The 27,634-nt window shown below is 37.4% G+C and overlaps 1 protein-coding gene across 1 annotated transcript; it reads left to right on the top strand.

Moving 5' to 3' along the window:
• Nucleotides 1-56: 56 nt before the first annotated feature.
• Nucleotides 57-27,239, top strand: SPCS2 (signal peptidase complex subunit 2). Its single transcript, XM_081282467.1, has 5 exons — nucleotides 57-210; nucleotides 14,597-14,680; nucleotides 15,388-15,548; nucleotides 18,514-18,648; nucleotides 23,925-27,239. The coding sequence occupies exons 1-5, from the start codon at nucleotides 100-102 to the stop codon at nucleotides 24,109-24,111; spliced, it is 678 nt and encodes a 225-aa protein (XP_081138593.1). The 5' UTR covers nucleotides 57-99; the 3' UTR covers nucleotides 24,112-27,239.
• Nucleotides 27,240-27,634: the final 395 nt, after the last annotated feature.

Below are 27,634 nucleotides of genomic sequence, written 5' to 3'. Positions count from 1 at the left end.
TACGGATCCCGAAGGACTCCGAGCGGCGCGTCACGCCGGCAGATTCAGCCAATCGGCTTCGGACAAGTCGGAGGGGAGGGAGACGCAGAAGCAGACAAGATGGCGGCGGCGGCGGCACAGGGCGGGAGAAGTGGTGGCGGAGGGAGTAGTGGGGCTAGTGGTGGCCCTAGCTGCGGGACAGGCAGCAGCCGCAGCGGCTTGTTAGATAAGGTAAGGAGTCAGTTCCTGGGGACAGTCAAATCCTGGGGAGGCTTGGGGAGCGGCGAGACCACCTTCCCATCCCCGCCCCCTTATTTTTGCGGCCTCTGGAGGAAAACCCTCGTCTAGCCCACCGACACGGGCTTGTAGCCCGCACGTTCCCCACTTAAAGCCCGAACTTTCACCTCTTCAGGGCTTCTTTGTCAGAAATGTCCCTGGTCCTTAGTGCTGGCCACCACAGCTTTTCATAATTTGATTATTCCCACACATCAACGTGGCCATCACTTTTCCCTTGTTCTGGTGTCCACCGTACAAAGTGCCCTTCACAGACAGGGAAAACTGAAGCCCAAAGAAATTAAGGAATCTACTCGAAGTTGGTAAACCCAAACTCCTCAGTACATCACCCTTGTGTGCTGCTGCAGATTCCAAACGCTCCTTCTGTCTTTGCTGAAGTTTCTGGGCATTTTTATCACGCTAATAATGAAAACATTTAAGTGTTGACTTAACCTGCTGGGCTGAAAGGAAACCTTAAGATTTTTCCCTTCATGTCTTCTTTACCCTCTGCCCTCTTTTCTCTGCCTGTTTGCAAGCGAGTGCACTACTGTATACTACTGCTTGCCTCTTTCCTTCTGTGCCCGCCCAGTTGTTTGTTTGTTTAATTGTTGTTTATTTTTTTAACTGCACACTCAGCAACAAGGGTTTAAGGGAAAAAGGGGGGGGGGCAGGTAGAACTGTTCCTGGGTTGTCTTTTCTTAGTCTTTGTACAGTATGCAGGAAGAAATAGTTTCAGGGAAGCAAGAGTCCTAGTATTGGTTCTGCGTTTAGCTCAGTGACCTTGATACACGCTTGCTCTTCCTACGTTTATTCTTCTGCAAAATGAGGGATTTAACCTAAATGTACCCTAGGGTTTCTTTCATCTAGTAAACAAGATTTTTTACTTTCATTGGGAACAACTGTCAGATTTTCCTGTGCCTAATATATAGTATGTGCTTAAGAAATGAATACATGATGGTGTGGAGAGGCTCAGATCCAGATCTTTTTGTCTTTTTGAGTTTCCAGGTTTGAATTACATGGTTCTAACACTTTTAACCCTTAAAGACAGGAATGCATTCTGGAGGCCTGCACGGTAAATTTTTCCAAGACATGTGAGAGCATTGGGAATTGATGGACAGTTTTATATACAAATTCTGAGTACCTCACAGCTGGTGATTGTTTCCCCCCCTCCCCACTAGCCTTCCTCTACCTTCCAGTTGTATCATCAAATATTAAGCATGGGCCTTCTGCTGAGGCAGAGATTACTGAATAAGGTGTCCCTTTGTGTGTGCTGGGATTTGGTTCCAGGAGCCCCTGTGGATTTTGATAACTGGAGGATGCTCAAGTCCCTTAGGTAAAATGGTGTGGTATTTATATATGAGCTGCACATCTCTAATATGCTTTAAATTACCCGTAGATTACTTATAGTATATAATGTAAGTGGTATGTAAATAGTTGCTGTGCTGTATTTTTTAGGAAATAATGACAAGAAAAGAAGTATACCTGTTCAGGACAGTTTTTTTTTTGTTTTGTTTTGTTTTGTTTTTAAGAATGTTTTTGTTTCATGGTTGGTTAATCTGTGAATATAGAGTCTGGATTTGGAGGGCCAGCTGGGTACTACATGGCATCATTATGTTATGGGAAGAACCTGGATTGAAGTATATCTGCTCCTTGGAAATAATATGAAGACTGGCAAGCCAGTTAATCTCACTAAGTTTCTTTTCTCCATCAGAAATATTAGGTCTCTGGCACCTACATTGCAGATTGTTTTGGGAGAATTAAATATGACAATATACATTAATAATCTCTGATTTCTGTAATGTCCAGTACAGATGTGTGATGGTGGAGGAATAAATACATCAACAATACTATTTCTGTGGTGCACTCCTATTATCCCAGTGGATTGGGAGGTTGAAACAGGAGGATTGCAAGTTCAAAGCCAACCTTAGCAACTTAGTTAGGCCCTAAGCAACTTTGAAAGACCCTCTCTCAAAATAAATAAAAAGGGATGAGGATATGGCTCAAGCGCTTATGGATTCAATCCCTGATATCAAAAAAAAAAAGAGAGAGAGAGAGAGAGAATACTAAATAACTGAATGTAAGAGATGAGGTAGTCAAAATGTTAAATGTATTTAAGAAGTATATGGTGTATTCAAATGTATACTTTCTTTTTGGTACTGGTGATTGAACTCTGGGATACTCGACCACTGAGCCACATCCCCAGCCCTATTTTGTATTTTATTTAGAGACCATCTCACTGAGTTGCTTAGCATCTTGCTTTTGCTGAGGCAGGTTTTGAACTCACTATCCTCCCATCTCAGCCTCCTGAGCTGCTGGATTGTAGCCATGCACCGCTGCGTCCGGCCTCAAATGTATACCTTTTGCAGAAATTTAAGTGAGAAAGAATAATCCTTAGATCTAATTGATAAGGGTGAGGGCTCTAGAGGAAGGCCTCTTAGGTCTGAGAGTGGAGATCAGACCTTAATTTGAGGGAGAGAGGAAAAGCATATCAGCTAAGAAAGTCTCCTTGAGCGAAGATGATCAGAATGTGAGGGTCCCTTAGGTTTCTAAGGTAGTAAGTTAACTGGAAGGTTCTCCAAGGGGATTATAGTGACAAGTAAAATCAGATTGGGGTGGGCATGGTTTGCTTGAAGTTGGAGTAGAAGTTGTTGATGGTCTTTGAGACTGTATAAAGTGATTTAAAAGGAAGTTATTCACATTGTTTGGAGAGGTAGAAATTAGAAGTTTTCTAACAAAGGACCTATGCCATACTAGTGATTTCATGGAAAGAAAGGTAAGTTTGAATTCTTGTGTAGCATGCTAAAAGCCACATAGCCTTAGATAAGGAAATTCAAGTTCAGTAAAATATAACTTATCACAATAAGTATTGTGGATGTACATAGTCTTGTAAAGATTAAATTATATAATATCGATAAGTGTTCTTTATAAAGGGCTACATAAAAAGTGATGAGAAACAAAAGTGATGAGAACGCCAACTTGAGTAGTAGAAATAGATAAAAAGGCCTCACACAGGAGCACTTGAAAGTTTTAACCAAGAAGCGAGGGACAGAAAAGAGAGAGTATTCAGGAACTGTTTAAGTGCTTTTTCTTGGAAAATTTCATTTCAGCCTTACATTGAATTCTAAATTTTGCTGACTCTTACTGCATATGGGAATTAAGCTGTCACCTAGTATGTCATACTGTATTGTATTTCTTCACTCATTTTGTTTTTGTTCAGTTTCCTTTGAAGGATTCTCTATAGTGCTCAAGACAGTAACTACTTATAGCATTGATTTTAGCAGAGAAAAAAACTACGTAAGTGTTCAGAAACAGCTTAGAGGATGGTGTATTTAATTGTATGAAAACTGAGGGTACTGTGGGAGAGAGCATGAGAAAATTGTTTTCAGTGGAGCAGGATTGGAATGAATAGAGAAGCTTTTGGTTTGTGGGAACAAGAGGCTTGTACCTTTAATAGTCCTTTATTTTGATGTATCTTGATTTTGTGGGGGAGGGTTTTGATTTCTGCAGCTGAAGTTTCATTTGCCATAAAGAATTGTCATAAAGTGAGGCACATGCTTCTAGTTTTCTCTTAAACAGATGTGAATTTCTGCTCTTCTGAAACTGTTTTTAAGAACACAACAATTCTTGTTTCCTGATTTTAAAATAAGTATGCAAATCTAGTCTTCCAGTGCCCTTTACATAATGACTTGACTTAGTTCATTGCACAAAGTTGCTTCACCCAAAATACATCAAGGCATTTTGTTCTGAGTGGCAGCTGTAAATAAAAGCTGCTTGCATAATTTGTTTTGGCTATTAACGTTGATTTGTTAAACTATGCTTTCCTGAAGCTGTATCCAGGCTTTTTTAACCTCATATTTAGAGTCTGTCTTTGGCTGAGCTGTCAGCCTGATTTTCTGTCTTAGTTGAGAGCTTAATTTCTGGAGCTAAACTTGTCTGTTTAGCTTTGAATTCTGGCTCTGCCACCTACCAGATGTGCTTCTTGGGCAAGTTAATAAATCTCTCTGTATCTCAGTTGCCTCACCTGTAAAATGGGGATAATAATAATATTTGCCTTAAAAGTTAGTATTTGGCACAAAGTAAGCACTCAAGAAAAAAGTACACGTGTACAAATATATATAATTCCCACTTATAGCTGGTTCTTCTGGGTTTCAGCTTCCTTAGATAAATAAACATCACAGTGTGAGGTCTGGTTACATGAAATTCCCTTGGGTATTAGTTAGGAATAACAGATTTCTGGACCTTTTCTCACATGAATTAGATCCTGTTGAGTCGAGGCCTGGACATTGCATTTTTCACACATATCTTGTATTTATTCTGCATTTAAACAGTGTTCTTCATGTTGAGAAATACTGGTCAAATTCTGGCTATATTTTGAATGTATGACCAAAAATATATAAGGATGGTAAGAGTGTATAATACAAGGCAGAGAAAAGAATCAAGGATAACATGTTTTTGTTCCATAAACTGGATGAGTAGAGATGTCTTTTATTGAAATGAGGAAGACTGGGAGAAAAACACTTTTGAGGGATAAGCAGAAATCAAGAATTTGATTCTCCCTGGTACAGTGACACACACCTGCAATCCCAGCTATTCAGGAGGCTGAGACAGGAGGATTGTAAGTTTGAGACCAGTCTGGACAACTAACTGAGACCCTGTCTCAAAAGAAAACATTTTAAAAGTCTGGGGATGTAACTCAATGGTAGAGTGCTTGCCTAGCATGTCTGAGGCCCCAAGTTCCATCCCCAGTACCAGCAAAATAAAAGAATTGGACTCTGGCTATTTAAGTGGAGAGGGCAAATGATGTATAGGAGATGTCCAGTTTGGAAATGTGGAAGTTATCCACCTGTACATGGTACTTAAGCCCTAACACTTGGTATCACCTTCGGATGAGTATAGGCAGAGAAAAGAACCTAAGATGAGCTTAGGAGCTTGCCAATATTTATAGATCAGGAAGAAGACAAAAATCAAATAAAGAAGACAGACCTCAGTGAGAGAGGAAGGCAAGTCGTGTCCTAGAAGCTAAAGTTCACCTTTTTTTGTTTTATGTTTTAGTATACTCAACAAGGTTATGCAACCATTACTACTATCTAATTTCAGAATATTTTTATTTATTTATTTATTTTTGCGGTACTGAGGATTGAACCCAGGGGAGCTCTATCATTGAGCTATATTCCCCAAATTCCTTAAACCCCCCACCCCTGCCTTTTTATTTTTAATTTGAGACAAGATCTTACTAAGTTGCCAAGGCAGGCCTCAAACTTGGGGGCCTACTGCCTCAGTCTCTTGAGTAGCTGAGATTATAGGTGTGTGCCACTAACCATAGCTCTCAGAATATTTTTATAATCCCCCCAAAGAAACCCTATACTCTAGTAAGCATATCTTGTTCCTTCCTTCAGCCTCAGGCAGCCACAGGTCTGATTTTTTTTTTTAAGTTGTCAATGGACCTTTGTTTTATTTATTTATATGTGGTGCTGAGAACCCAGTGCCTCACACTTGCTAGGCAAGCGCTCTACCACTGAGCCACAACCCCAGCTCCAGTTCTGATTTTTATTAAGTGATGCTGGGTATTGAACACATGGCCTCACACATGCTAAGTAAGCACTTTGCCACTAAGTTCTACCTCCCAGCCCCTACAGAACTTTTTTGTTTGTTTATTTCAGGGATTTGTCTATTCTGGGCATTTCATATAAATGGAATTATAAAATATTTGGCCTTTTGTGGCTTTCTTCTTTCACTTAGCACATTTTCAGGATTCATGCATATTGTATCATATATTATTATTTCATTCTTTTTTTATGGCTAAATTATAATGCATTATGCAGATGTACCATATTTTGTTTACCCATTTATGAACTGACTTTTAAAAAATACCTTTGTTTTATTTATTTTTGTGTGGTACTGAGGCTTGAACCTAGTGCCTCACATGTGCTAGGCAAGCGCTATACCACTGAGCTACAACCCCAGCCCCTTATCAACTGACTTTTGAGTTGTTTCTACCTTCTGGCTATTTTGATTACTGTGCTGTAGACATTTGTGTGGCTATACGTTTTTCTATTCTCTTGATAATAAACCTATGAGTAAAATTACTGAGTCTAAAGATAACTGTGTTGAAAGCAGCTGTCAAAGTGTTTTCCCCTGTTTTGGCTCAACCATTTTACATTCCCAGTAGGAATGGTTGGGTTTTTCCCCCCTACTAGGAATGTTTGAAGGAATTTACAATACAGCTACATTTTTCTGAACAGATTACATATCGTTCTTGGAACATATGATCTGCCCCCTCTATAGAATAAGGACTCATCTCACACCCTTACTGCAGTTGTTTCACTTTGAGTCATTTTTAGTCTTAGACCTCACATATACTGGAATCAGTGGTGAGATGTTTAAACCATGGATTCAGTATCTGGAGCTGGCTCTCAAAGAACTGTAGTAGTATAGGCTTGTTAAGTTTTGGTCAGGCTGGTGTAGAAGCAGCCTGGTCATTGCTAATATAGTTTGTGGCAGAGCAGAGAAATGAAAAAAATCTGAGTCATTTTCTCTGGACTTGCCACTAATGTGTATGTTCATAATTTAATTGCCACATGGTAATTTTAACTTCCAACTAATTATAATCATAAATGCAACCACTAATAAGCACTAGTAAGCCAGTGATTTCCTTTGCTGTATTATTTTTTGGCCATTTTTTATTTAAAAAAAAAAGATTGAAATTGAAGATTTGGTGTGTTGCTCAGAGCTATAATCGCTTTGTTGGGTTATCATGACATTTTCTGAATTGAGATCTAAATTATGTGACTGCACATCCTCAAGATAGACGTTTTCTTCCCAAATTTAACATTTTTTTCTTTTTAAAAATTTTTTCTTAGTTGTAGATGGATACAATATCTTTATTTTTATTTATTTTTATGTGGTGCTGAGGATCGAACCCAGGGCCTCACATGTGCGAGGCAAGTCCTTGCCAACAACTTACTACTACTGATCTTTCCTTGTTAAATGTGGGCATGTGAAGGGGGTAGGGATTCATATATATTTATAGCTCAAAATAGTAATCTCGGCTTCTGAGACTACTTTTAGTTAGTTTTCATTATCTCCTTATGAGATCAAAAGGAAGAAAAATATAAGTTAAAGCATCTCAAGTTCCATATATAGAAAGGGATAGTTATCCTTTTTCTTCCTATGTTCCTTTTCCTGGAAAATGACACATGACTCAGACAAGTCATCCAGGCCCTAATTCTTAATAGGTGGTCATCTGTTTCTCTTTCACGTTCCTTATAACTGTTCTGTCACTAAGCTTTGCCAGTTCTACATTGTAAGTATTCCCTTTTTGTCCCCCTGCTGCTATTTGTTGAGCATTCAGGTTTTGTACTTACATCAGGCACCATCTGATGTGTTTGTCTGTGTTGGTTACTCCTCTGAAGACCATCTGCCAGGTTGCCACTTAAATGACTTTTTAAAAAAACAAGTTTGTCATTTCCCTGCTTAAAATACTGTCCATTGCCTGCTTCAGAATAAAGTTCAAATTGTTCAGCCTTGTAAATAATACTGTGTAGAAGAATATGGTCTCTCTCTCATATGCCCCATTTCCTATTACTTTTCCCTCTTGTAGTTTATATCCATTTCTGAAATGGGTAAACCAAAGAAGGGAAGAGGAAAAGTTTATTTCTCTTAGGGCCGTGCACATTTCTTTAAATCAGAGTGGGGTCCTTTCATTGACCACTCATTCTTGCCCCCATTCTTTACCTCTCCTGTGTGAACTGAGGAATTCTTTGAGTTTTACTACTGATGTCAAGCAAAGAAAATTTATGACACAGTCCACTGAGGTCCTTGATATCACTACAGAACTTCTGTTTTCACTGTTATTAAAATAAGAATAGAAAGTGTAAATGCTGTTATGTTAAATTCAAGACAATTTGCTGGGCATGCTCTAATGACCAAGATTTTGTCTGTCTCCCCCACCCCCAAATCCTTTAAAGCCAAAAGGTGCATGGGGAATAGGAGAAAGCAGTAATCCCCAAATCAGTTAATTCAGAAAATGACTTCCTGCATTATTTATGTATCCTTTAAGCCTGGGTTGCATTTAACATCCTTCTCAAGCACTTCAAAAATGAAATTCTTTTGTGGGGTGGGGGTACTGGGGATTGAACTTAGGGTCACTCGACCACTGAGCCACACCATGTGCATATATCACCTTGGTACAAATAATGACTAAGCACTATTTGTGTGTGTGTGTGTGTGTGTGTGTGTATTTGTTTTAGAAACAGGGTCTCACTGAGTTGCTTAGCGCCTCGCTGTTGCTGAGGCTGGCTTTGAACTCAGTTCCTCTTGCCTCAGCCTTCTGTGCTGCTGGGATTACAGGTGTGTGCCACTGTGCAAAAAATAAATAAATAAATAACTTAAAAAAAACATGACTATTTCTCTTTATTTACCAGATTTGACAATATTTAGTTGTTTTACAACTATCTTTCAAAGGGATTATTTTATTTAGGATAAATGCAACTCAGTGTTAATACATAGATGGTAGATTTTAATGTATTCTAGTCATTTTCCTATCAAATGTTAGAATGTTTTATCTTTTTAAAATTTGCTCTAATTAGTTATATATGATATATGAGAATGCATTTTGACACATTGTACACAAATGGAGCACAACTTCTCATTCCTCTGGCTGTACATGGTGCAGAGTCACACCAGCAGTGTAATCATATTATATATATATACAGGCATGTATGTAGGGTAATGATGTCTGTCTCATTCTACTGCCCTTCCCATCTCCACAGCCCCACCTTCCCCTTACTCCCCTCTGCACAATCCAGAGTTTCTTCATTCTTCCCTACCACCCTTACCCCCCAAAGGATCAGCATCTGCTTTTCAGAGAAAACATCCAGCCTTTGGTTTTTTGGGATTTGCTTATTTCACTTAAAGTGATAATCTATATTCCATCCATTTACCTGCAAATGCCACCATTTCATTCTTCTTTAAGGCTGAGTAATAATCCATTGTGTATATAAACCGATTCTCTTTACCCATTCATCTGTTGAGGGACATCTAGGTTGGTTCCATAATTTAGCTATTGTGCATTGAGCGTGGCTGTGTCACTGTAGTATGCTGATTTTAAGTCCTTTGAGTATATGTGGAAAAGTGAGATAGCTGGGTCAAATGTGATGGTTCCATTCCAAGTTTGCTGCAGAATCTCCATACTGCTTTCCATAATGGTTGCACCAACTTGCAGTCCCACCAGCAATGTATGAGTGTACCTTTTTTCCCACATCCTTACCAACACTAATTATGCTTGTATTCTTGATAATTGCCATTCTAACTGGAGTGAGATGAAATCTTAGTTTTGATTTATGTGCAGTTTTTTAAAGAGAAATAATTTTTTATTTTTCAAGTGTAGAGGGTAGAAGAGACATTTTCAGATACATACTTTATTTCCATTATGCATTTTTAAGGAAACCACTAGATTTGTGCTTCACCAAATCAAGGGAATAGTGAACCAAGGAAAGAGTAAGATATAATAAGAAAAGGCAATCCAGTCCAAGAGAGATTAAGGAAAACCCCAGTGTCATAGTAAAGGGAGAGACCAGGATGATAGTTATGCAGCAGGTTGAAGAGCAGCAACATTTAGATTGAAGCAAGTCTGAAGTCTCCAAGAATTTTCTCGAAGAAGAGGAAATTCATATAGTGCTGAATCTGTTTGCATATATTGTGGGGTTATTTTAAACAGTTGGCATAGAATTAAAGAATAAATTGTTGATAAATATATTGTATAGTAAAAACAAAAAACTAGCTAAAAATAAAACAAAAAGCTATGCAGGAAATAAAAAGTAAATCTAGTATTCTATATGACTCATTTGTTAACAGCATTTATGGTTGTAAACTCTGAGTTCATGATCTGCCAAAAATTAAGGTGTTATATAAGACCAAATCTATATTGATCTATGACTGTATCAAAAAGATGGTGGGAAGGGGCAGGAAGAATAACTGTAGCAAGGGGCTAAATTTCATTTTTCGTAGTGAGAAATCAGTAGATATAATGCCAAAAAAACTGAAAAATTTAGTAGCAATATCCCACCCATATCTGGCACAGGCAGTTGGATCCGAGTTCCTCCATGTGGAGTGAACTGGCTGCGAAATAAGGCTGAGAAAAAGAAGGTGACGAAAAGACCACAAGACAGGGAAGTAACTTTGAAAAGCAAGGGTGGGACGGCTCTATGTCATTAGGGGTCCAGCTTCCACAATGGAAAAAGAGAGTGGGAGCCCAAGTTTGGTTTATTTATACAAAGGAACTTCAAAGGTATTCTACAGAATGTTCTTTGCCAAATAAGGCAGGAGGTGGGCTGTCCCATTGGTAGAGCAAGGGCAGAGATCTCATGCCTTGGGCATTCTACATGTGGGAATGCCAGGGATTGTCCCCAAGGGGAGACCTAAGTCCCCCATGGCTCAGTACCCAGTAAAAGACCACTCAAGTAGCTTCACAGATGGTGCACCACAGTGATATGTTTTGAAAGGATATTAGAGGTAAAACCCAAAATATCAACTATAGGAGATGAGAATAGTTGTGTCTCTTTGGAAAGTAGGACATGACTATGGACTTATGGCAAAGCAGAGATTTCTAGTTGTTGGTTTTTTATTTGGTTTGATTTGTTTTTGCGTGCCTTCCGCAAGAACTAACTTGAACTAAGTTTAAGAACTAAGAACTCTTAGTCCTTAAACCATGTGCATATATCATATCACCTTGGTACAAATAATGGCTAAGTAAATACATTTGATCATTGGTTATGCCCAGTATGCATGTATCTATTATATACTGGAGGTAATGAGGGAAGAGGAATTGTGTATGAAGCACAACATCCAATTTGTCTTTTAGGTGACACAGGACAGTACTGTCTCCATCAGAGGTTCACAAGACTACCCTGATTGGTGATTTGCTAGAAGCACTAATAGGACTCAGTACATACTGCTACTCAGGAAAGATTAATACAGCAAAAGGATTCAAAGCAAAATCAGCAAAGGAAGAAAAGCTGCACAAATGAAATGCAGAGGAAAGCAAGCACAGGATTGAGAGTCCTCTGCTGTTGGAGTCCCATAGGACATGCTTACTTCCTCTAGCAGCGAGATGGCAACAGTACCTGTGAAGTAGTGTCAGCACCGAAAGTTTATTAGGGATTCTGTCTGGGTTTCTTTTATTAGGGCTGATTAAGTAGGCAACCCTCAGCCTGGTGTTTGCCAAATTCCCAGAAGGAAAAGTGTTCAGCATAGTTGAATTATTTATATAAATAGTTTATGTACAACAAGCCACTCTTATTTGGGGAATGTTTTATATTACTGTAGGGACTGTTATCAGATGCCATTCCAAGACCAACTTTGCAAACAGACCTTTCTAAGGGTGGCAGGCTCATTCTTATGCTCTTTTCTGCATACTGTCCTCCACTAATTTATCCTCTGAGGTCATATGTGAGTGTTTTCCTTTTTTAAATGTTTTTTAGTTGTCAGTGGGCTTTTATTTTGTTTATTTATATGTGGTGCTGAGAATTGAACCCAGTGCCTCACTCACGCTAGGCAAGCACTATACTACTGAGCCACAATCCCAACTTGAGTTTTTCTCTTTTTATTGCAGTTTTAACTTAGTGTGAAGGAAGACAAGAGTGAAGAAAAGTGATTCTAAAATAACTCTGAATAGCAGCAGAGAGATCAGGGAGAATACCATATATTTTAGTCTTAAGAGTAGTTTTGAGAATGATGGAAAATAACAATCAGAAAAATAAGCATCTTGCGTCAGTCACTGCCTTCTTTATTTACTTTGAAATGGACTAAGTTTTTCAGGCATACAAAATGGCTGATGCTACCATCTCTTCAGAAATCAAATTATAATCTTTCTTTAACTTATGCCATTTACTGGAAATATTACTGTTTTGCTTGTTTCCAGGTACCAGACAGTGGAATTAGTGCTGAGGCTATTTCAGCACATGCTGAAATGGCTGCTTTCCTTCCTTCCTCCCTCCCTCCCTCCCTTCCTTCCTTCCTTCCTGGCACTGGGGGATTAGACCGAAGTGTGGTCTACCACTGAGCCACATCCCCAACCCTTTTAAATTTTATAAATTTTGAGACAGGATCTTACTAAGTTGCTGAGGCGGGCTCTGAACTTGGCATTCTCCTGCCTCAGCCTCCCAAGTAGCTGGGATTACAGCTGTGTGCTGCAGCACTCCTGCTTCTGTATGTTATCCCTGAACATTGTTAAGAAATTATCCTATGAATTGTAGAGGCAAGTTTCTCTTCTGGGATGTACTGCAGGCAATGATATTGTCTTTTAGTTGACAGTATAGGGTCTGTTGGTCTCTTATTTATTTATTTATTTTTATGTGATGCTGAGGATTGAACCCAGCGCCTCACATGTACTAGGTGAGCACTCTACTGCTGAGCCACAACCCCAGCCCTACTTAAAATTTTTAAATGATTTTATTTCATAAAATTTATTTTGAATTTTTATTGTGAATTTGCAAGGTCTTTCTTTTGCTTGTGGTTATCAAAATGAGATTTACTTGACTGAGTGCATGTGATCTAGCTATGTAGCTAGAAAACCCTATAATTCATGATTCAATTGGTATTTTTAAGAATCTGATACTGTGTATGATTTGTAGGTTGGAAGGTTGTAAGAATCAGTGTTGCAGCATGCTATCATGAGTAATGTTCTGAAAGAAAAATTTTGTTTTTATAAGGCACCAGAGGGAAAATTTTTGATTGACTTAATCACTTTTAAGCATGACTGTTCTAGTTCATGGGTTTTTTTCCTCAACAAGTTTTATAGAACAGTTCTTTTTGTGTACTGGTATATAGAATCACAGTCCAATTTTAAAAAGTTGATGAGATATAAATGTTTTCTGTTCTTCAGTAAACTAATCCATTCTGAAGCCAAATCAATTTCGAATTTTTATGAAATACAATATTTGTTCACTCTATCTAAAGTAAGAGTTGCTAATAAAAAATGGAAAAAAAGAATAAATATTGACTAATGTGATCTATCCAAGATTTCTCATTATTTATAAACGCTCTGTTTCACCTAAGCTGCATTCACTTAATCAGTTGGATTTTGAGATTTTTTTTTTTAACCATATACTACATTCACATGTTTTTAAAAGTTTTAGTGGCTCACTCTTCACCCATTTCCCTCTCTCTATCCATGTAGGATATCTGGATGTACCATAGTTGGTTTAATCAGCCCCTTTAGATAAGTACTTGAGTTTCTTCTAGGTTTTTTTTTTCTACTATGAAAAAAATATATAATATTTACATTATATATATGAAAAATATATAATATTTATATATAATACTTATATATATTTATATATAATATAAAATATATTATTTATATTATATATAAATAATATATAAAGCTATATATTATAATATTGCCGTGAGTAGCTTTATATATTATTTCATATGTGTGTAGTTATAGAAAAATTTCCAGAAGTGGATGTTGAGTCCAGGTAGCTAAATTCACTTGTAGATCTTATAATATTTTGAACATCTGCTCACAACATGTGAGAAATCAGTTATCTCTGAATAGCAAGCAGTATTTGGGAAACTTTTCTAAACCTCTGTTTATAACGAAATTAAAGCAGGTTTGTCCGAAGTCACATAACTAATTGATGTTGGGACTGGGTCAGGGACTTGGTTTGTGATTGAAAATTTAGTGCTCTAACAGATTGTACTACTGTATATGCTGTAAAATTAAAATTAAGACATCCTGTTAAAATGTAAAAGTTGTTAGTGGACAACTAATGGGGGTTTTTTGTTGTTTATTTTTTACTTGTTTTTGTCTGTATTTTGTGATGGTGTTGGGAATTGAACCCAGGGCTTTGTACATGCTAGTCAAGTACTACCACCCCTGACAAAGTATTTATTAAAGGAAACCCTGCCCATTCTGTTTACTGTATAAATTCCTGCATGTATTTTCTGAGTTTTGTGGTTACAGAATGAAAGGATGAACAAATGGAATTCTTTTCTTTACTCACATTTGTGTGAAATGGGGATGGAGAATATGAGTACACGCTCACAGAGACTAGCCTGTGTAAGTGTTCTGGTTCTAGGCTTGTACAAGATTTTGACTTCTCTGCTTAGAGTCTGTTAATATCACATGAATGTTAGAAGTACTGACTGATTCTAATGGCCTAGTCTCCTCTTCTTCAACCTCTTTTTTTGTTTTGTTTTGTTTTGTATTTTAGCTCTCCATCATCAAAAGGCAAAGAATAAATGTTATGTATACTTGAGGATACTCTTAAGAAAGCAGCCTGTTTTATTTTAATTGAGATGTCGGGTTTCTTGATGAACAATTTTTCTCTTTGTTTTACAGTGGAAAATTGATGATAAGCCTGTAAAAATTGACAAATGGGATGGATCAGCTGTGAAAAACTCTTTGGATGATTCTGCCAAAAAGGTACTTTCTTGAGGGTCCATGAGCATGTATACAGATGACAGCCCATTTCCTGAAGATCTTTTTACTCTGTTAACTTGAAGTATCCTTAATTTTCAATGTTAGAAAATAAGGCATACAGCAGTTTCCAGAACTCTTACAGAATAATTGGGGATGGGGGTGTATGTTAAAATGTAAATGTTGGGGCTGGGGCTGGGGCTGTGTCTCAGTGGTAGAGCACTTGCCTGGCATGTGTGAGGCACTGGGTTTGATTTTCAGCACCACATATAAATAAATAAATGTATGTAATGTCCATCAACAACTAAAAAAATTTTTTAAAAATCTAAATGTTGGCTAGCTCAGAAAAGTTGGTAATTTATTGTTTTTGAGATTAATTCCCTTAGAGCACAAAAGATTGAGAGAAGATTGGTTATTTATCCATGGTTAGTCATTTCTCCATTTGAAAAGGGAAAAGAAAAGTTTTAACTGTATCCTATGGGGAAAGTTGAGGATTTAAAAAAATATATATTGTAAGGAGTTAATGAACTTTTTTCCTAGGATCCTTTATAAATGTCTTAAGTTGTCTTTGTTTAGAATGGTAAAATACCTGTTGGAGAGAACTTTTTGTTAATTCATATAATTTTTAACAACTTTTTCATAGAAATCAAGAATAAAAGCACATAGCATGAAGAAAACATTCCTGGTAGCTTGATTCCTTTTCTTCTCACTAGGTACTTCTGGAAAAGTACAAGTATGTGGAGAATTTTGGGCTAATTGACGGTCGCCTCACCATCTGTACCATCTCCTGTTTTTTTGCCATAGTGGCTTTGATTTGGGATTATATGCACCCCTTTCCAGAGTCCAAGCCAGTTTTAGCCCTGTGCGTCATATCATATCCTTTACTTATCAGGTTTGTTTTCTACTAACGGTCTTTACATATGGCTTTATAACAGTCTTTACATATTACAGAGAGATATTCCTCTCTGTTCCCCATAAAAACTTTCCTTCTTGGTACCTGCTTATGTTAGAATTTAAAATAATAAGCTGTGGGCATTTAAATTTGTTTAGCGTCTTTGATATTTTAGGTTTAATATGTTGTTTTATCTGTAATTCATTTTAGTTATTAATGTAGAAATTCTTATAATTGTAATATAAGCACTTAATAGCAGTACATACAGGAATAATGAGACCCAGCTTGTCTCACTTCTAGCCCAAAACTTTCCCCATTAGACTAGGCTGCTTTAAGCCACTTACACAGAATATTAGACAAGCATCAGAGTTTGAAGAGTCAGAAGTCAGGTTTCCTTGAAGTTGAGGTGCTGGACTGGGAGCTACTGACTATGGTATAAGTTTGACTTGTGTTACAGTAGAGTTAACCTGGGGGGGAACTGCAGAATATAATTTGAAATCTTACGTGTGTGAAATCTTGTGATAATAAGAAATTAAATTTTTGATACTGAATTTATCTCACTTATGGTTAATATTCAGAATTATGAAAATTAAACGAGAGATTTTATAATTGACTTGGTATGGAATACAGATAGTTGCTAACTTAAATGGTCCAATCTGAAATTTTCCTTTTTTTCTTAATTATTTTTAGTTGTAGATGGACACAATACCTTTATTTTATTTATTTATTTTTATGTAGTGCTGAGGATTGAAACCAGTGCCTCGCATATGCGAGGCAAGAGCTCTACCACTGAGCTACAACCCCAGCCTGCAATCTAAGATTTTCTGACTTTTCAAGTTATAGCTGAAACAAACAACAAAAAAGAAAGGATTTTTTTTAAGGTTTCAGTACAGTATTCAGTAAATTACCCAAGATACTCATCATTTTATTACAAAATGGGCTTTGTGTTTGATGATTTTGCCTAGCTGCAGGCTAACGTAAGTGTTCTGAGCAAATTTAAGGTAGACTAGGCTGAGCTAGGATGTTTGGTAGGTTAGGGATATTAAATGCATTTTTGACCTAACAGTGTTTCCATAATTCCATCGTCAGTTGAGGAGCATTTCCCCTCTCCTTTTTAATAGTAAGTTTAGAATTATGGTTGTGACCTTACCTACCCAGCTTGATTATTTCTCAGAGGTTGAAAACAAAGAAATTTTATTGTGCTGTTACTACTACAAAAGTTATATTCATGAAACTTTTTTTTTTATGGTCCCCTCACCCAAACCATCTGTGTATTTGTTCTATACTTTATTTTTTAACTTAAGAAAAGTATAGTGGACATCTTTCCATGTTAGTTCATGCATCTCTATATCTTTTTTTTTTTTTTTTTTTTTTTATAATTGGGTAAGTGAATCCATGGGCGCTTAACCATTGACCACAAACCTTTTTTGTATTTTATTTAGAGACAGGGTCTCACTGAGTTCCTTAAGGGCTCACTAAGTTGCGAGGCTGGCTTTGAACTCGTAATCCTTCTGCCTCAGTCTCCTGAGCCTCTGGGATTATAAGGCATGTGCCACCACTCCTATCTTTACATGATTTTTAATCATCACTGTATGTCTGCTGTGTGCTATCATTGTACTAGTTCAAACAAATTATTAAACACGGTTGCCATTACCTGAAATATTTTAAAAGGTTCTACCCCCACAGGTAGTTAGCAAGCCATATATTATAAGCAGGCCCTGATCAAAAATGGTATTATTATAATTGGTGTCAAATGATAGTCCCCAGAATTGGCACTATGTGATCCCTGACCCCTTTTAGTAACCAGACCAATCATCTCGATATGAATTTTGTTTTTTATTATTGCTCAGTCTTTTTTTTTAATTTGTTTAAATTGGTTACATATGACAGTATGATGATCTTGATATGAGTTTTTGACTATTAAGGCAGTTCAAAAGAATTATGACACAGGCTCTGTAGACAGTTCCTAAGGGAACTCCAAAGAAGTTTGAACAGTGACAGAAATGTTACAAATATATGGTCTTCCAGGAGAGTTGTTTTGATGCTACTTTGGTTATATTTGTTTAAAACAAAGCAAGATCAAGTCAGTTTTATATATAATAGTAGTAACTACTATTATAAGTATCTTCTGTTTGCTAGACGCAATATATATGTATATATTTATGCATAAACCTCATGACAGTTTGAAAAAGTCACTATTATCCCCATTTTAAAAGAAGTGAGAATACTTGGGGAAGAAAAAATAATTTATCACAGTTACGTTCGTTGAAGGCCTTCAAGATTCACATCTTAGGATCACCTCACTCTAGAGTCTATATGCTTTGCACTATACTTTCATGACTCCTGTGTTTGAAATTTTAATTACAATGCACACAAAACTCTTGGGCCAGGTACAGCAAGTACCTGTCAGATGTGGTGGGCAATGCTGTTAACTGAATGTAATAGTAATTGTACAGTGTAACTAATTTGAAGTCACTTTTATTCTAGTTACCTTTGAGATTGGTGGAACCTGGTCAAGTCCATTGTGATTATTGTGTTTTTTTAAATACAGAAATAGCACAAATTATGACAAAGTCTTGACAGACTTTGAGATGTTTGGAGGATTTATCAGAGAATGCCTTGCATTCTTCGTACATAAACATAGAATGAAAATGAAATAGTTATATTTTAAGTGTTTTTGCAGTAAGGCAAAATCGACCATCTTCTTTAAGACTATCATGAGGGACTGGGACTGTAGTAGTTCAGTGGCAGGGCACGTGTAAGGCACACTGGGTTTGATCCTCAGTACCACATAAAAATAAACAAGCAAAATGAAGGCATGCTGTTCATCTACAACTACAAAAAAAAAAAAATTAAAAAAACTATCATGAAAGTTTTTGTGTTCTTGCTTGTCAGTTTGTGTTACTTCTCTTTTGTTTGTGTATTTTCCCCTTAACTTTATTTGAACCTATTTCGTGATGATGGGGATTCTGACCATTTATACCTCATATAAGGAGAAGAGCATCTTTCTTGTGGCTCACAGGAAAGATCCTACTGGGATGGATCCTGATGATATTTGGCAACTGTCCTCCAGTCTCAAAAGGTAATGACGGTCCTTATAAATTCTTAAATCCTGGTGTTGTATTTGCCCCATGGTGTCATCATTATTAACAACAAATATTGTATGTGTGTTCTATGCAGATCATGCATAGTGCTGGTGATGTAAAATGAAGAAAGGGATGTGAATGATCTAAAAGGTTTTTCCTAACATTGCAGTTCTGAGATTGGGTTATCACAGAAATCCTCTGAGGATAAACTAAGAAAATACTTTAGTGAAAGGATAAAGAATTTTATCCTTTGTGACAAGTTAACAAATGACAAAGGTATGAAATCCGTTATCTTTGGAAAAACCTCTGTTTAGTTTTTGTGCCTTCTGTGATCCTGACTGCACTCTAAATGCTGTCAAGAATCTCTGGAACATTGCTCTGTGTGACTTTATAAAATACAGTCCAGAGTCCATGTAAGTACCCAGAATGGAGTCCATGTGCCAGCTCAGTCTGTTTCTCAATGTATGACTTTTGATAAATCATATAAACGATGTGCCTTTAGTGAAGTCAAAAAGAACTCTTTAGAGTTGTTGGGAAGATATGATAGCAGTTATAATAATAGCAAATGTCTATTATACCAGTCACCATAATAGCAAATGTCTATTAAACATTCATTGTTTTTCAGGTATTGTGCTAAATAGACTTTAGAACATATGTTTATAGATAAGAACACAGGTCCAAAGGTTACATTAATTCTTCTAGCATCATGTAATCCAGAAGTTTTAGAGTAGGCATTCCAGACCAGGTTTGAGTCCAGAAGTCATGCCTTTGTCATTAACTAAAAATACATGGTATACTTCCTAAAAGTAGGTCCTGAAGTTACAATTATTCACATATATGAAGATAACATAGCATCAGCACCAAATAAATGCTCTCTTTCATTGCTGATTTGTGAAGATGTCTATGAAGAAGGGGAGCAGACCTTCATTCTGATGTTATAGCTGAGTTCTTGCTTATCCTTGGAGCAGGGCTTCTAGCTCTTTTTTTACTCAGCTGTTGTGAATCTTAACTTCTTCCCAGGCCACTGAAGAAGAGTTGCATAATTATAGAATCTGGCAACATCTTGATTTCATTATTTTTATTCTGACATGTTTTTTTTTTTAACAGCCTTATTGAGATATACTTCACCTCCATACAGTTCACCCAAAGTGTACATTTTATTAGTTTATAGTGTATTTACAGTTATTTGCAATTATTACCATAGTCAACCCTAGAACATTTTCATTACCTCAAACAAAATCCTGTAACTTTTAGCTATTATCTCCTTTTTCTCCATTTCCCCCCAACCTTAAGCAATGTCCAATTACTTACTATGTAAATATTTTCTATGAACATCTAATGTGAATTAAATTTTAGAATGTATAGCCTGTGTGGCCTTTTGTGACTGGTTTCTTTCATTTAGCATAATGTTTTCAAGGCTTAGCCACATTATAGCATTCTTCAGTACTTCATTCCTTTTTAAAGGTTGAATAATATCCCATTGCAAAGATGTATCACATTTTGTTTACCCGTTCATCAATTAATAGTGACATTTAGGTTGTCAGCACCTTTGGGCTATCGTGAATATTCTGCTGTAAACATCTGTGTATAAATTTTTGTGTGGATATGCTTTCATTTCTGTTGGAGAGGAATTACTGAATCATATAGTAATTCTTTAACTGTTGGAGGAATTGCCAACCTGTTTAACAAAGTAACTGCACCATTTTACAGTCCCACTAGCACTATATTAAGGTTCTGATTTTTCTGTACTCCCTTCTCATTTTTGCCAGTTGCCATATTGTTGGTGGAGAACATTCTTCTGTCCTCCCAATTCTTCTTCTAGTAGTTTAATAGTTCCTGGTTCTGACATCTTGTTCCATAACTGCCCTATGGAATGGCAGTGAAAGGTTTCACAGACCACCATTTGCCGTCTTCAAATTTATACAAGCTTTGTGACTTGTGTAAGAATTCTGCAGTTTACTTGCTTCTCAGCACATTTATTAAATACCCTGAACTCCATTAGCATGTGCAGTCTTTCAGCATCTGTCCTTCATGATATCTTTTTGTGCCCCTCTCAAAACATGTATTTTTACTCTAGCAATATCATGGAGTTTTTAATTTGCTGAGTTTTCCAGTTGACCCTGTGCCTTCAATCAAGATTGTTTTCTCTGGGTTGATTATCTGTCACCTGCCTCCTGCTTGTTATCCTCCTAAGGAGTCTTCCCTGACACAGCTTAGTCTGGGTTAGGTACACCTAGGTATTCTTGAGTGTCTTACGCTTATCTCTGTTACCCTGGTCATTTGGAGCTATATTACTTATCTTTGTCTCCTCCTAGGCCCTCCTCCTTTACAGTGTGAGCCCCTTTACCATTCACTACATACTAGATACTTAAGCCAAGGCAGGGATTGTCTCAACTCTAAGTCCTTGGAGCTAGCTTAGGGCCTGGCACAGTTTAGATGTATAGAAAGCTTTATTGTGTGAATGACTGAAATGTACTTGAACTTGGCTGCAGCCTTGACCTCCTAACCTGCAGCCAAGTCATTGTCAGCCACCCACAATTCCCCTATGCCTAGTTTCCTCTCTGAACATTCCCTTCTCTTTTTGGCCCTAAATGAAACCTGACCATAACCTCTGAAGACATATTTCTCCTGCACGCTACAAGTGGTGACTGACGTTTCATAGCATTTGTTACCCATGTGCTAGAGAAGGGAGCAGGTTTTCCCTTTGCTGCTTTCAATTCATCCTTGGTCCCTCTCCCTAAAACACCAACTTTAACTGCATGTTCTCACATTTGCCCATTCTTATCTTCCTCATTGCAGTTAAATGCAAACTTACTCTTTCTTGATGATAACTTTGTGTCCCTTCCTAAGTCCTGGTGATCTCTGTGTCCAGATAGGTAAATTTTTTTCCAGTACTGTGACCTCTCTGTTTTACTTTTCTCCACTAATTACCTTGTTTTCTACCGTGTCTTAAACACTTATTTCCATGGATATGCCCTAGAAATTTCCATAACTAATTATTTCCAATAATTTCCATTTTAAATATTCTACTCTTTGACCTGTGCTTCTTGGTTTTTGTTTTTTTAAGTTCTTCTACATCTCCATTCTAAAAGAATTTTGGATCATTTTGACTCAAGTTTCTCCAGTCTGTCAACAAATCTGTTAACCCTACTGTGTAAATGTATTCAGTCTGTCCATTTGCCATCTCCAATGCTACCGTCATTTCCCACTTAGGTTACTGTAATAATGAATTTCTGCAGCTGCTTTCCCTGCCATCTTTGGAGCTATATTGTTTATCTTTGTCTCTTCCTAGGCCCTCCTCCTTTGCAGTGTGAGCCCCTTTACCATTCACTACATACTAAATACTTAAGCCTAGGCAGGGATTGTCCCATCTCTAGGTCCTCGGAGCTAGCTTGGGGTCTGGCACAATTTAGATGTATAGAAAGCTTTATTGTGTGAATGACTGAAATGTACTTGAACTAGTCAAACTGATCCATCTGAAACGTCAGATCACCTTAGTCTTCAGCTCAAAACTCTTATGCAGGGAAAAAGCTAACTTTCTAACTGTGGTTTAGAAGTTAATATGTATCTATTGTCTGTACCCCTAATCAATGGTTGTCATTCTCTCCCACTTTATTCTGTTCATCAAGACCCTTTTCTACTCTTTATTCCAGATATGTTCTGTCTAAGGGCCTTTGCACTTACTTCCTCTGCACGGGATATCAATTTCTCTGATAGTTCATTCTCTTGCCTTCTTTGGGCTCTGCTCAAACATTTGCCTAATGAAACTTCCTGCCCTGTTATATTTAAAAGAACATCTTTTTTTTTTTTTTTTTGGTCCCCTCACACACACTATAATGAAAATCCCCAAAAGGCAGAGGTTTATATATATTGTTCATTGCTGTATATTTTTAGTATCTAAAACTAGGTAGTGTTCAATAAATGTTTGAGTTAAGGATAGCTATTTCTAAGATGCATCAGGTTACAACTCATCAGATCATGTCCTGCCATCAAAGGAATGTAACTGCTAATAAAACAGGGCCCGGAAGTCAAAAAATTACTGTGATTCAGTTAAAAACAAGTGAATAGAGCTTGAGAAAAATCTTTTGAGGTGATTAAAATAGTTCAAGGGCCTTCACTAGTCATTATCCAAGTTGGGATAACGTCCAATGACTTATTGAAGACTTATGCTTTTGGGAGGCTATGGTCAAACAGTAGGTACCATTCTGACTATGATAGTAATCCTTAAAGTAAGTGGAAGTGTTTCTGTTTTAAGCATGCAGAAATAGGTGTATAAGAAACTTCTTCACCTAAGGATAATACCTGCATGATAATCCACTGAATGTGCCCTAATAAGTGGACAGAAGCAGGTGGTGAGGGGGTGTCAGCCTACCAGAAAATGGTATCATTAAATCCTCTTAATGGGTGGAAATAGTAAAGACCTTCCTGGTACCTTAAAGTATAACAGGAATCTCTGGAGTTCATGTAGTAAAGCAGTGGGTATGGAGTCAGTAGAACCTAGAGCTCAATTTTTACAGATTGCAAGGGTTAAGCACCCTAGAATTGGGGAGCCTCCTTGATAGCAAGGGTTTTTTATTCAGAAAAATGTGGTTGCCTATCCAAGTGCCATGCTGATAGTAAGCAGTTAAGACAAAAATCCTTGCCCTCAGGAATCTCCCAGTCTAGTGAAAAACACAAACTCATTTCAGTACAGATAATTTTGTTGAAAGCATGGAAGCTATCTTTAAAACTGAATATCATAGGCATTTAGTATTTGAATTGAATATTAATTGATGGTGCTGTGGAAGAAGGAGACACGTGTGACCCAGATGAGGGTTTGAGAAGGCTTTCCCAGAATAGTTTTGGGCCCAAGTATAAAGTATTTGCATGTTCCCTATATCACCAGTGCCCACCTTATTCTTTCAGAAATACTTGGTGCTCTATTATTACTGGTTGCATCTGTGCTCTTGTTTGTTTTTCCCTTTCTCTTCAATTTTAAAGCTTTTTATTATACATGTTTCTAAATATATAGAAAAGTCAAAATAACACAATTCCCATGTGCTTATTTCCCAGTTGCGGTAACTGTCTGCATTTTCCAGTCTTGTGACATAAGCACGTAGCATTTTTTTCTCTTACTGAAATATTTTGAAACAAATCCTGGAAATCATAACCAGTCATCCACAAATAACTTTAGGAAAATACTACCATCACACTTAGAAGTATGCATAATATTTTATAATATCTTCTAAAATGTGTTTGTTTTTGATATTCTGTCTTTTGCCCTGATGCTTAGGTTTGATGATAAATATACACTGAAACTGACCTTCATCAGTGGGAGAACAAAGCAGCAGCGGGAAGCCGAATTCACTAAGTCTATCGCCAAGTTTTTTGACCACAGCGGGACACTGGTCATGGATGCATACGAGCCTGAAATATCCAGGCTCCATGACAGTCTTGCCACAGAAAGAAAAATAAAATAGCCAATTCTAAAAGCAGCCCTCTTTCTGCTGGATCATGCTGAATTACTGGATGGGTGGGGGAAGAAACAGAACTTAAAATGTGTAAAGTAAGAAATGTTTAAAATGTCCATTTTTTTGTCCTGAAATTTTAGTCTCTTCTGGAAAAATAGGATTTTCTAGCACAGATACGAGAAGTTGTAGCTCTTATTTCTAGCTGTAGCTTCCTTGGTCTGCTGATTGTGTTGTTTTGACTTGCTTTGGAAAAGCATTCTTGCTAAAAGCCGTATAAAACATTTTTTTTTGTACGTAGTAGTACTTTCTATAGTATAGCTTTGTGCCATGCAGCATTTGAAGACTCAGTTTTAAAAAATTGTTAACCTGTTGCTGACTTCATGTTAATTTCTGTTTCAACAACTGTTTCCTGAAGAATTCAGGATACAACTTCTTGTGTATGACAGCTTTCCTCACACACCATTTTTGTGGGTGTGTATATATATGACTTGGGGAAACTACAAAAAAACCCACAAAATATAGCTTTTAAATTTGTCTAAAAAGACCTGCCTGTTAAACATTTTGTGTTCTTAATCAATTGAAGAAGCCAGTGGCATTTTTAATTTTATATTGTCTGTTTTCCATAGTATATCCCTGTTGATTTGTTTGCGACCTTTATTAATTGCCATTTTCTAAAATTTTTTTCAATAAAAGGAAAGAAGATGTGAAAAAATGAGTCATAGTCTTGATGGAAGGACCAGAGCAGCAAGTGTTATTAGTTTCTCTACTACTGTAGGTTTTTTTTTCATTTACAGGCTGTTTAACTATTCATAGAGCCCTGAAAACCCATAACTGAGAAACTCGTAGCTCTCTGGTAAGAATAATAAGGACACTCATTACTTGGTCCCAGGAAGTGTTCCAAGTACCTTACATGTATTAACTCACTAAAGCCCACGGTACTTCTAAGAGGTAGGTACTTTTATTATCTCTGTTTTGTAGATGAGGAAGCTGAGACATAAAACTTGAATTATTTGTCATACAACACTTAATAGATCCCATTGTAGCACCAGAGTTTGTGTTTCTACTATAACAAAAGAGCATCACCAGGGAGTATTGATGCATGCCTGTAATCCCAGCTACTTGGGATGCTAAGGCAGGAGGATGGCAAATCTGAGATCAACCTGGGCCATTTAGTGAGGCTCTGTCACAAAATAAAAAGGCTCGGTTATAGAGCACTTGCCTAGCATGTGTGAGGTCCTGGGTTTGATTCTCCATCATACACACACACACACACAAACAAATTTTTTTGCAGTATTTCTGCAGCCTAGTTCGAGAAGAGTTCAGCCTTGCCTAGATCCTATGACCTTTAGGAATATTGTTCCTCCAGTTTATAAAAGTGCAGTTCCAACTGCACTTAGTACCACTAAGGAGAGGGTCACCAGTGTTTTTCGTTATTTACAAATTTCAGTTGCTAATGCATATTTAGTGTTTGTAATATTTTTGTTTATTTTTTAGAAACAGTATTTTCTGCTTCAGAAAAACCTTGGGAAATAAAAGATGCAGATTCTGTTTGCGTACACACAAAGTTGTATTTCTTTTGAACTGAGTTCCTTCTCCGGTTAGAGCCCTCTCACCAACTCTACCTTATATCCACCCAGACTAACCACATTGTACGTCCCGTTGTCTCCTTGATGGAAATCATCTGAGAAAGCTGCATTGTCACTGATTTTATAGAATATATCCTGTCCCCATTATCAATCTTCTCTGCTATTAAATAGAAAACCCAGCTGAAAGAACATTATGTGCAGGTAACTCCTCTGATGTCCATGCTACTTTAAAAATCAACGGAGATTCTTACAAACTTTTTTTAATGCCATGGATCTTCTTGATATTCTTTTCTATGGTCCACTTATCAGACTGATGTTTTGAATGCTTAAATTTAACATTGCATGTTAATGAGGAATTAGAGAACTGGTTACTGGCTGAATAGTGGGAAATAACTTGAGAGATCGCTCTGATTTGGATCTGAAATGTTTGCTGAAGGCTCATGTGTTGAAGGCTTGCTCCCCAACCTATATTACTATTATTGGAAGGTGGTGGAACTTTTAAGAGGTGGCGCCTACTGGCAGGAAGTTAGGCTATTTTTTTAGGCTATTACAGAGGCCATTCCTCTGTATTTTTTTGGCAGTAAACTACTTTGTGATTAATTGGAGGGGATACTGGACCCTGCCCCCAACTTGTGAAGAAGTTTGCTCCCTCGGTTCCCTTCCCATGGTTTTCTGCCTTGCCACAGACCTAAAGCAGCAGTGTCAAGTGACCATGAACTAAAACCTCTGAAAGTGAGCCAAAATAAATATTTCCTTCTTTAAGTTTGACTTATCAGTTATTTTATCACAACACAGAAAACTATCAAAGATAACTGCTCAAAAGATGCCCCTTTTTGTTGTTATTTGTTTTTAACTCCTCTGGTTAGGAGGACTTCCTGATTAATCTGGCAACCAGCCTCATTTCTGCCCCATTTTAACTAGTTACATATATAGAGAGAGAGGAAAAAGACAGATGCAGACATGCACTTACATGAGCCTAAGAAGAAGGGAAGAAACTAGGTATGTAAGAAAGAATGGCAACTTTGAGCTGTCTTACAGCCAGCTTCCTACAGTCTATCATGCCAGCCTCAGACCTGTGCAGACACAGTAGTAAAGGCCTCAGAATTTTTGGCAGTGGATCTTGGTTGACATGAAGGAGCTTTGGGCCTTACAGGGAGATTTCTCTGAAACAGACTTTTCTGGGAAATCACTGATGAGGAATGAGTAGTATTTGGTCACTAAATACTGGATTATGTGACCTTGGAGAAAAAGGAACTGGGAAAGGTAATGCATGAGGCCTGAATGTCCCTGAAGATTCTTGCTTTGTATGAAAGCAACATGTGTCACTGTCTTCCTAGGCCATTCCTCTGTATTCTTTTGGCAGTAAACTACTTTGTGAGCAGGGTTTTGCACTGTTTACTATAAAAGGGTTGAGTCTACAACATCAGGCCTAGAGGAATTCATCTAGGCCCATCTGTGGCACTTTTGGGAATGGGAGTCATGGGGAACTGGCACAAACATTATGTTCATGTTTCTTATTGTACTATAAGTAATAAAGTTTTTTTTGTCTGATCCAGGAGTCTCTTGTCTTCTGCTAATATCATGAAAGAATAGCAGTCTAACTTACTAGCTTGCAAGTAGGATAAAATTCTAGACCCTTTATAACCTCTGAAAGTTTTATTAACAAGAGTGGTATCTGGCTGGTTAGTGGCACATGCCTGTAATCCCAGTTGCTTGGGAGGCTGAGGCAGGAGGATCGCAAGTTCAAAGCCAACCCACCTTAGCAAGGCACTAAGCAACTCAGTGAGACCCTGTCTTTAAATAAAAAACAAAATGGGGCTGGGGATGTGGCTCAGTAGTCAAGTGCCCTGAGTTGAATTCCTGGCACACTTCCCCATTCCCCCACAAAATGGAATCAGAACATGTGGTTTTCAAAAGGAGAAAGGACAAGTGTCTTCTTGGGCCAG

This window comes from Spermophilus citellus (genome assembly GCF_964194105.1).
Source record: "Spermophilus citellus genome assembly, chromosome: 2".
Lineage (NCBI taxonomy): Eukaryota > Metazoa > Chordata > Mammalia > Rodentia > Sciuridae > Spermophilus > Spermophilus citellus.
The sequence above is the reverse complement of the archived record's forward strand: the minus strand, read 5'-3'. Positions and strand labels throughout refer to the sequence as shown.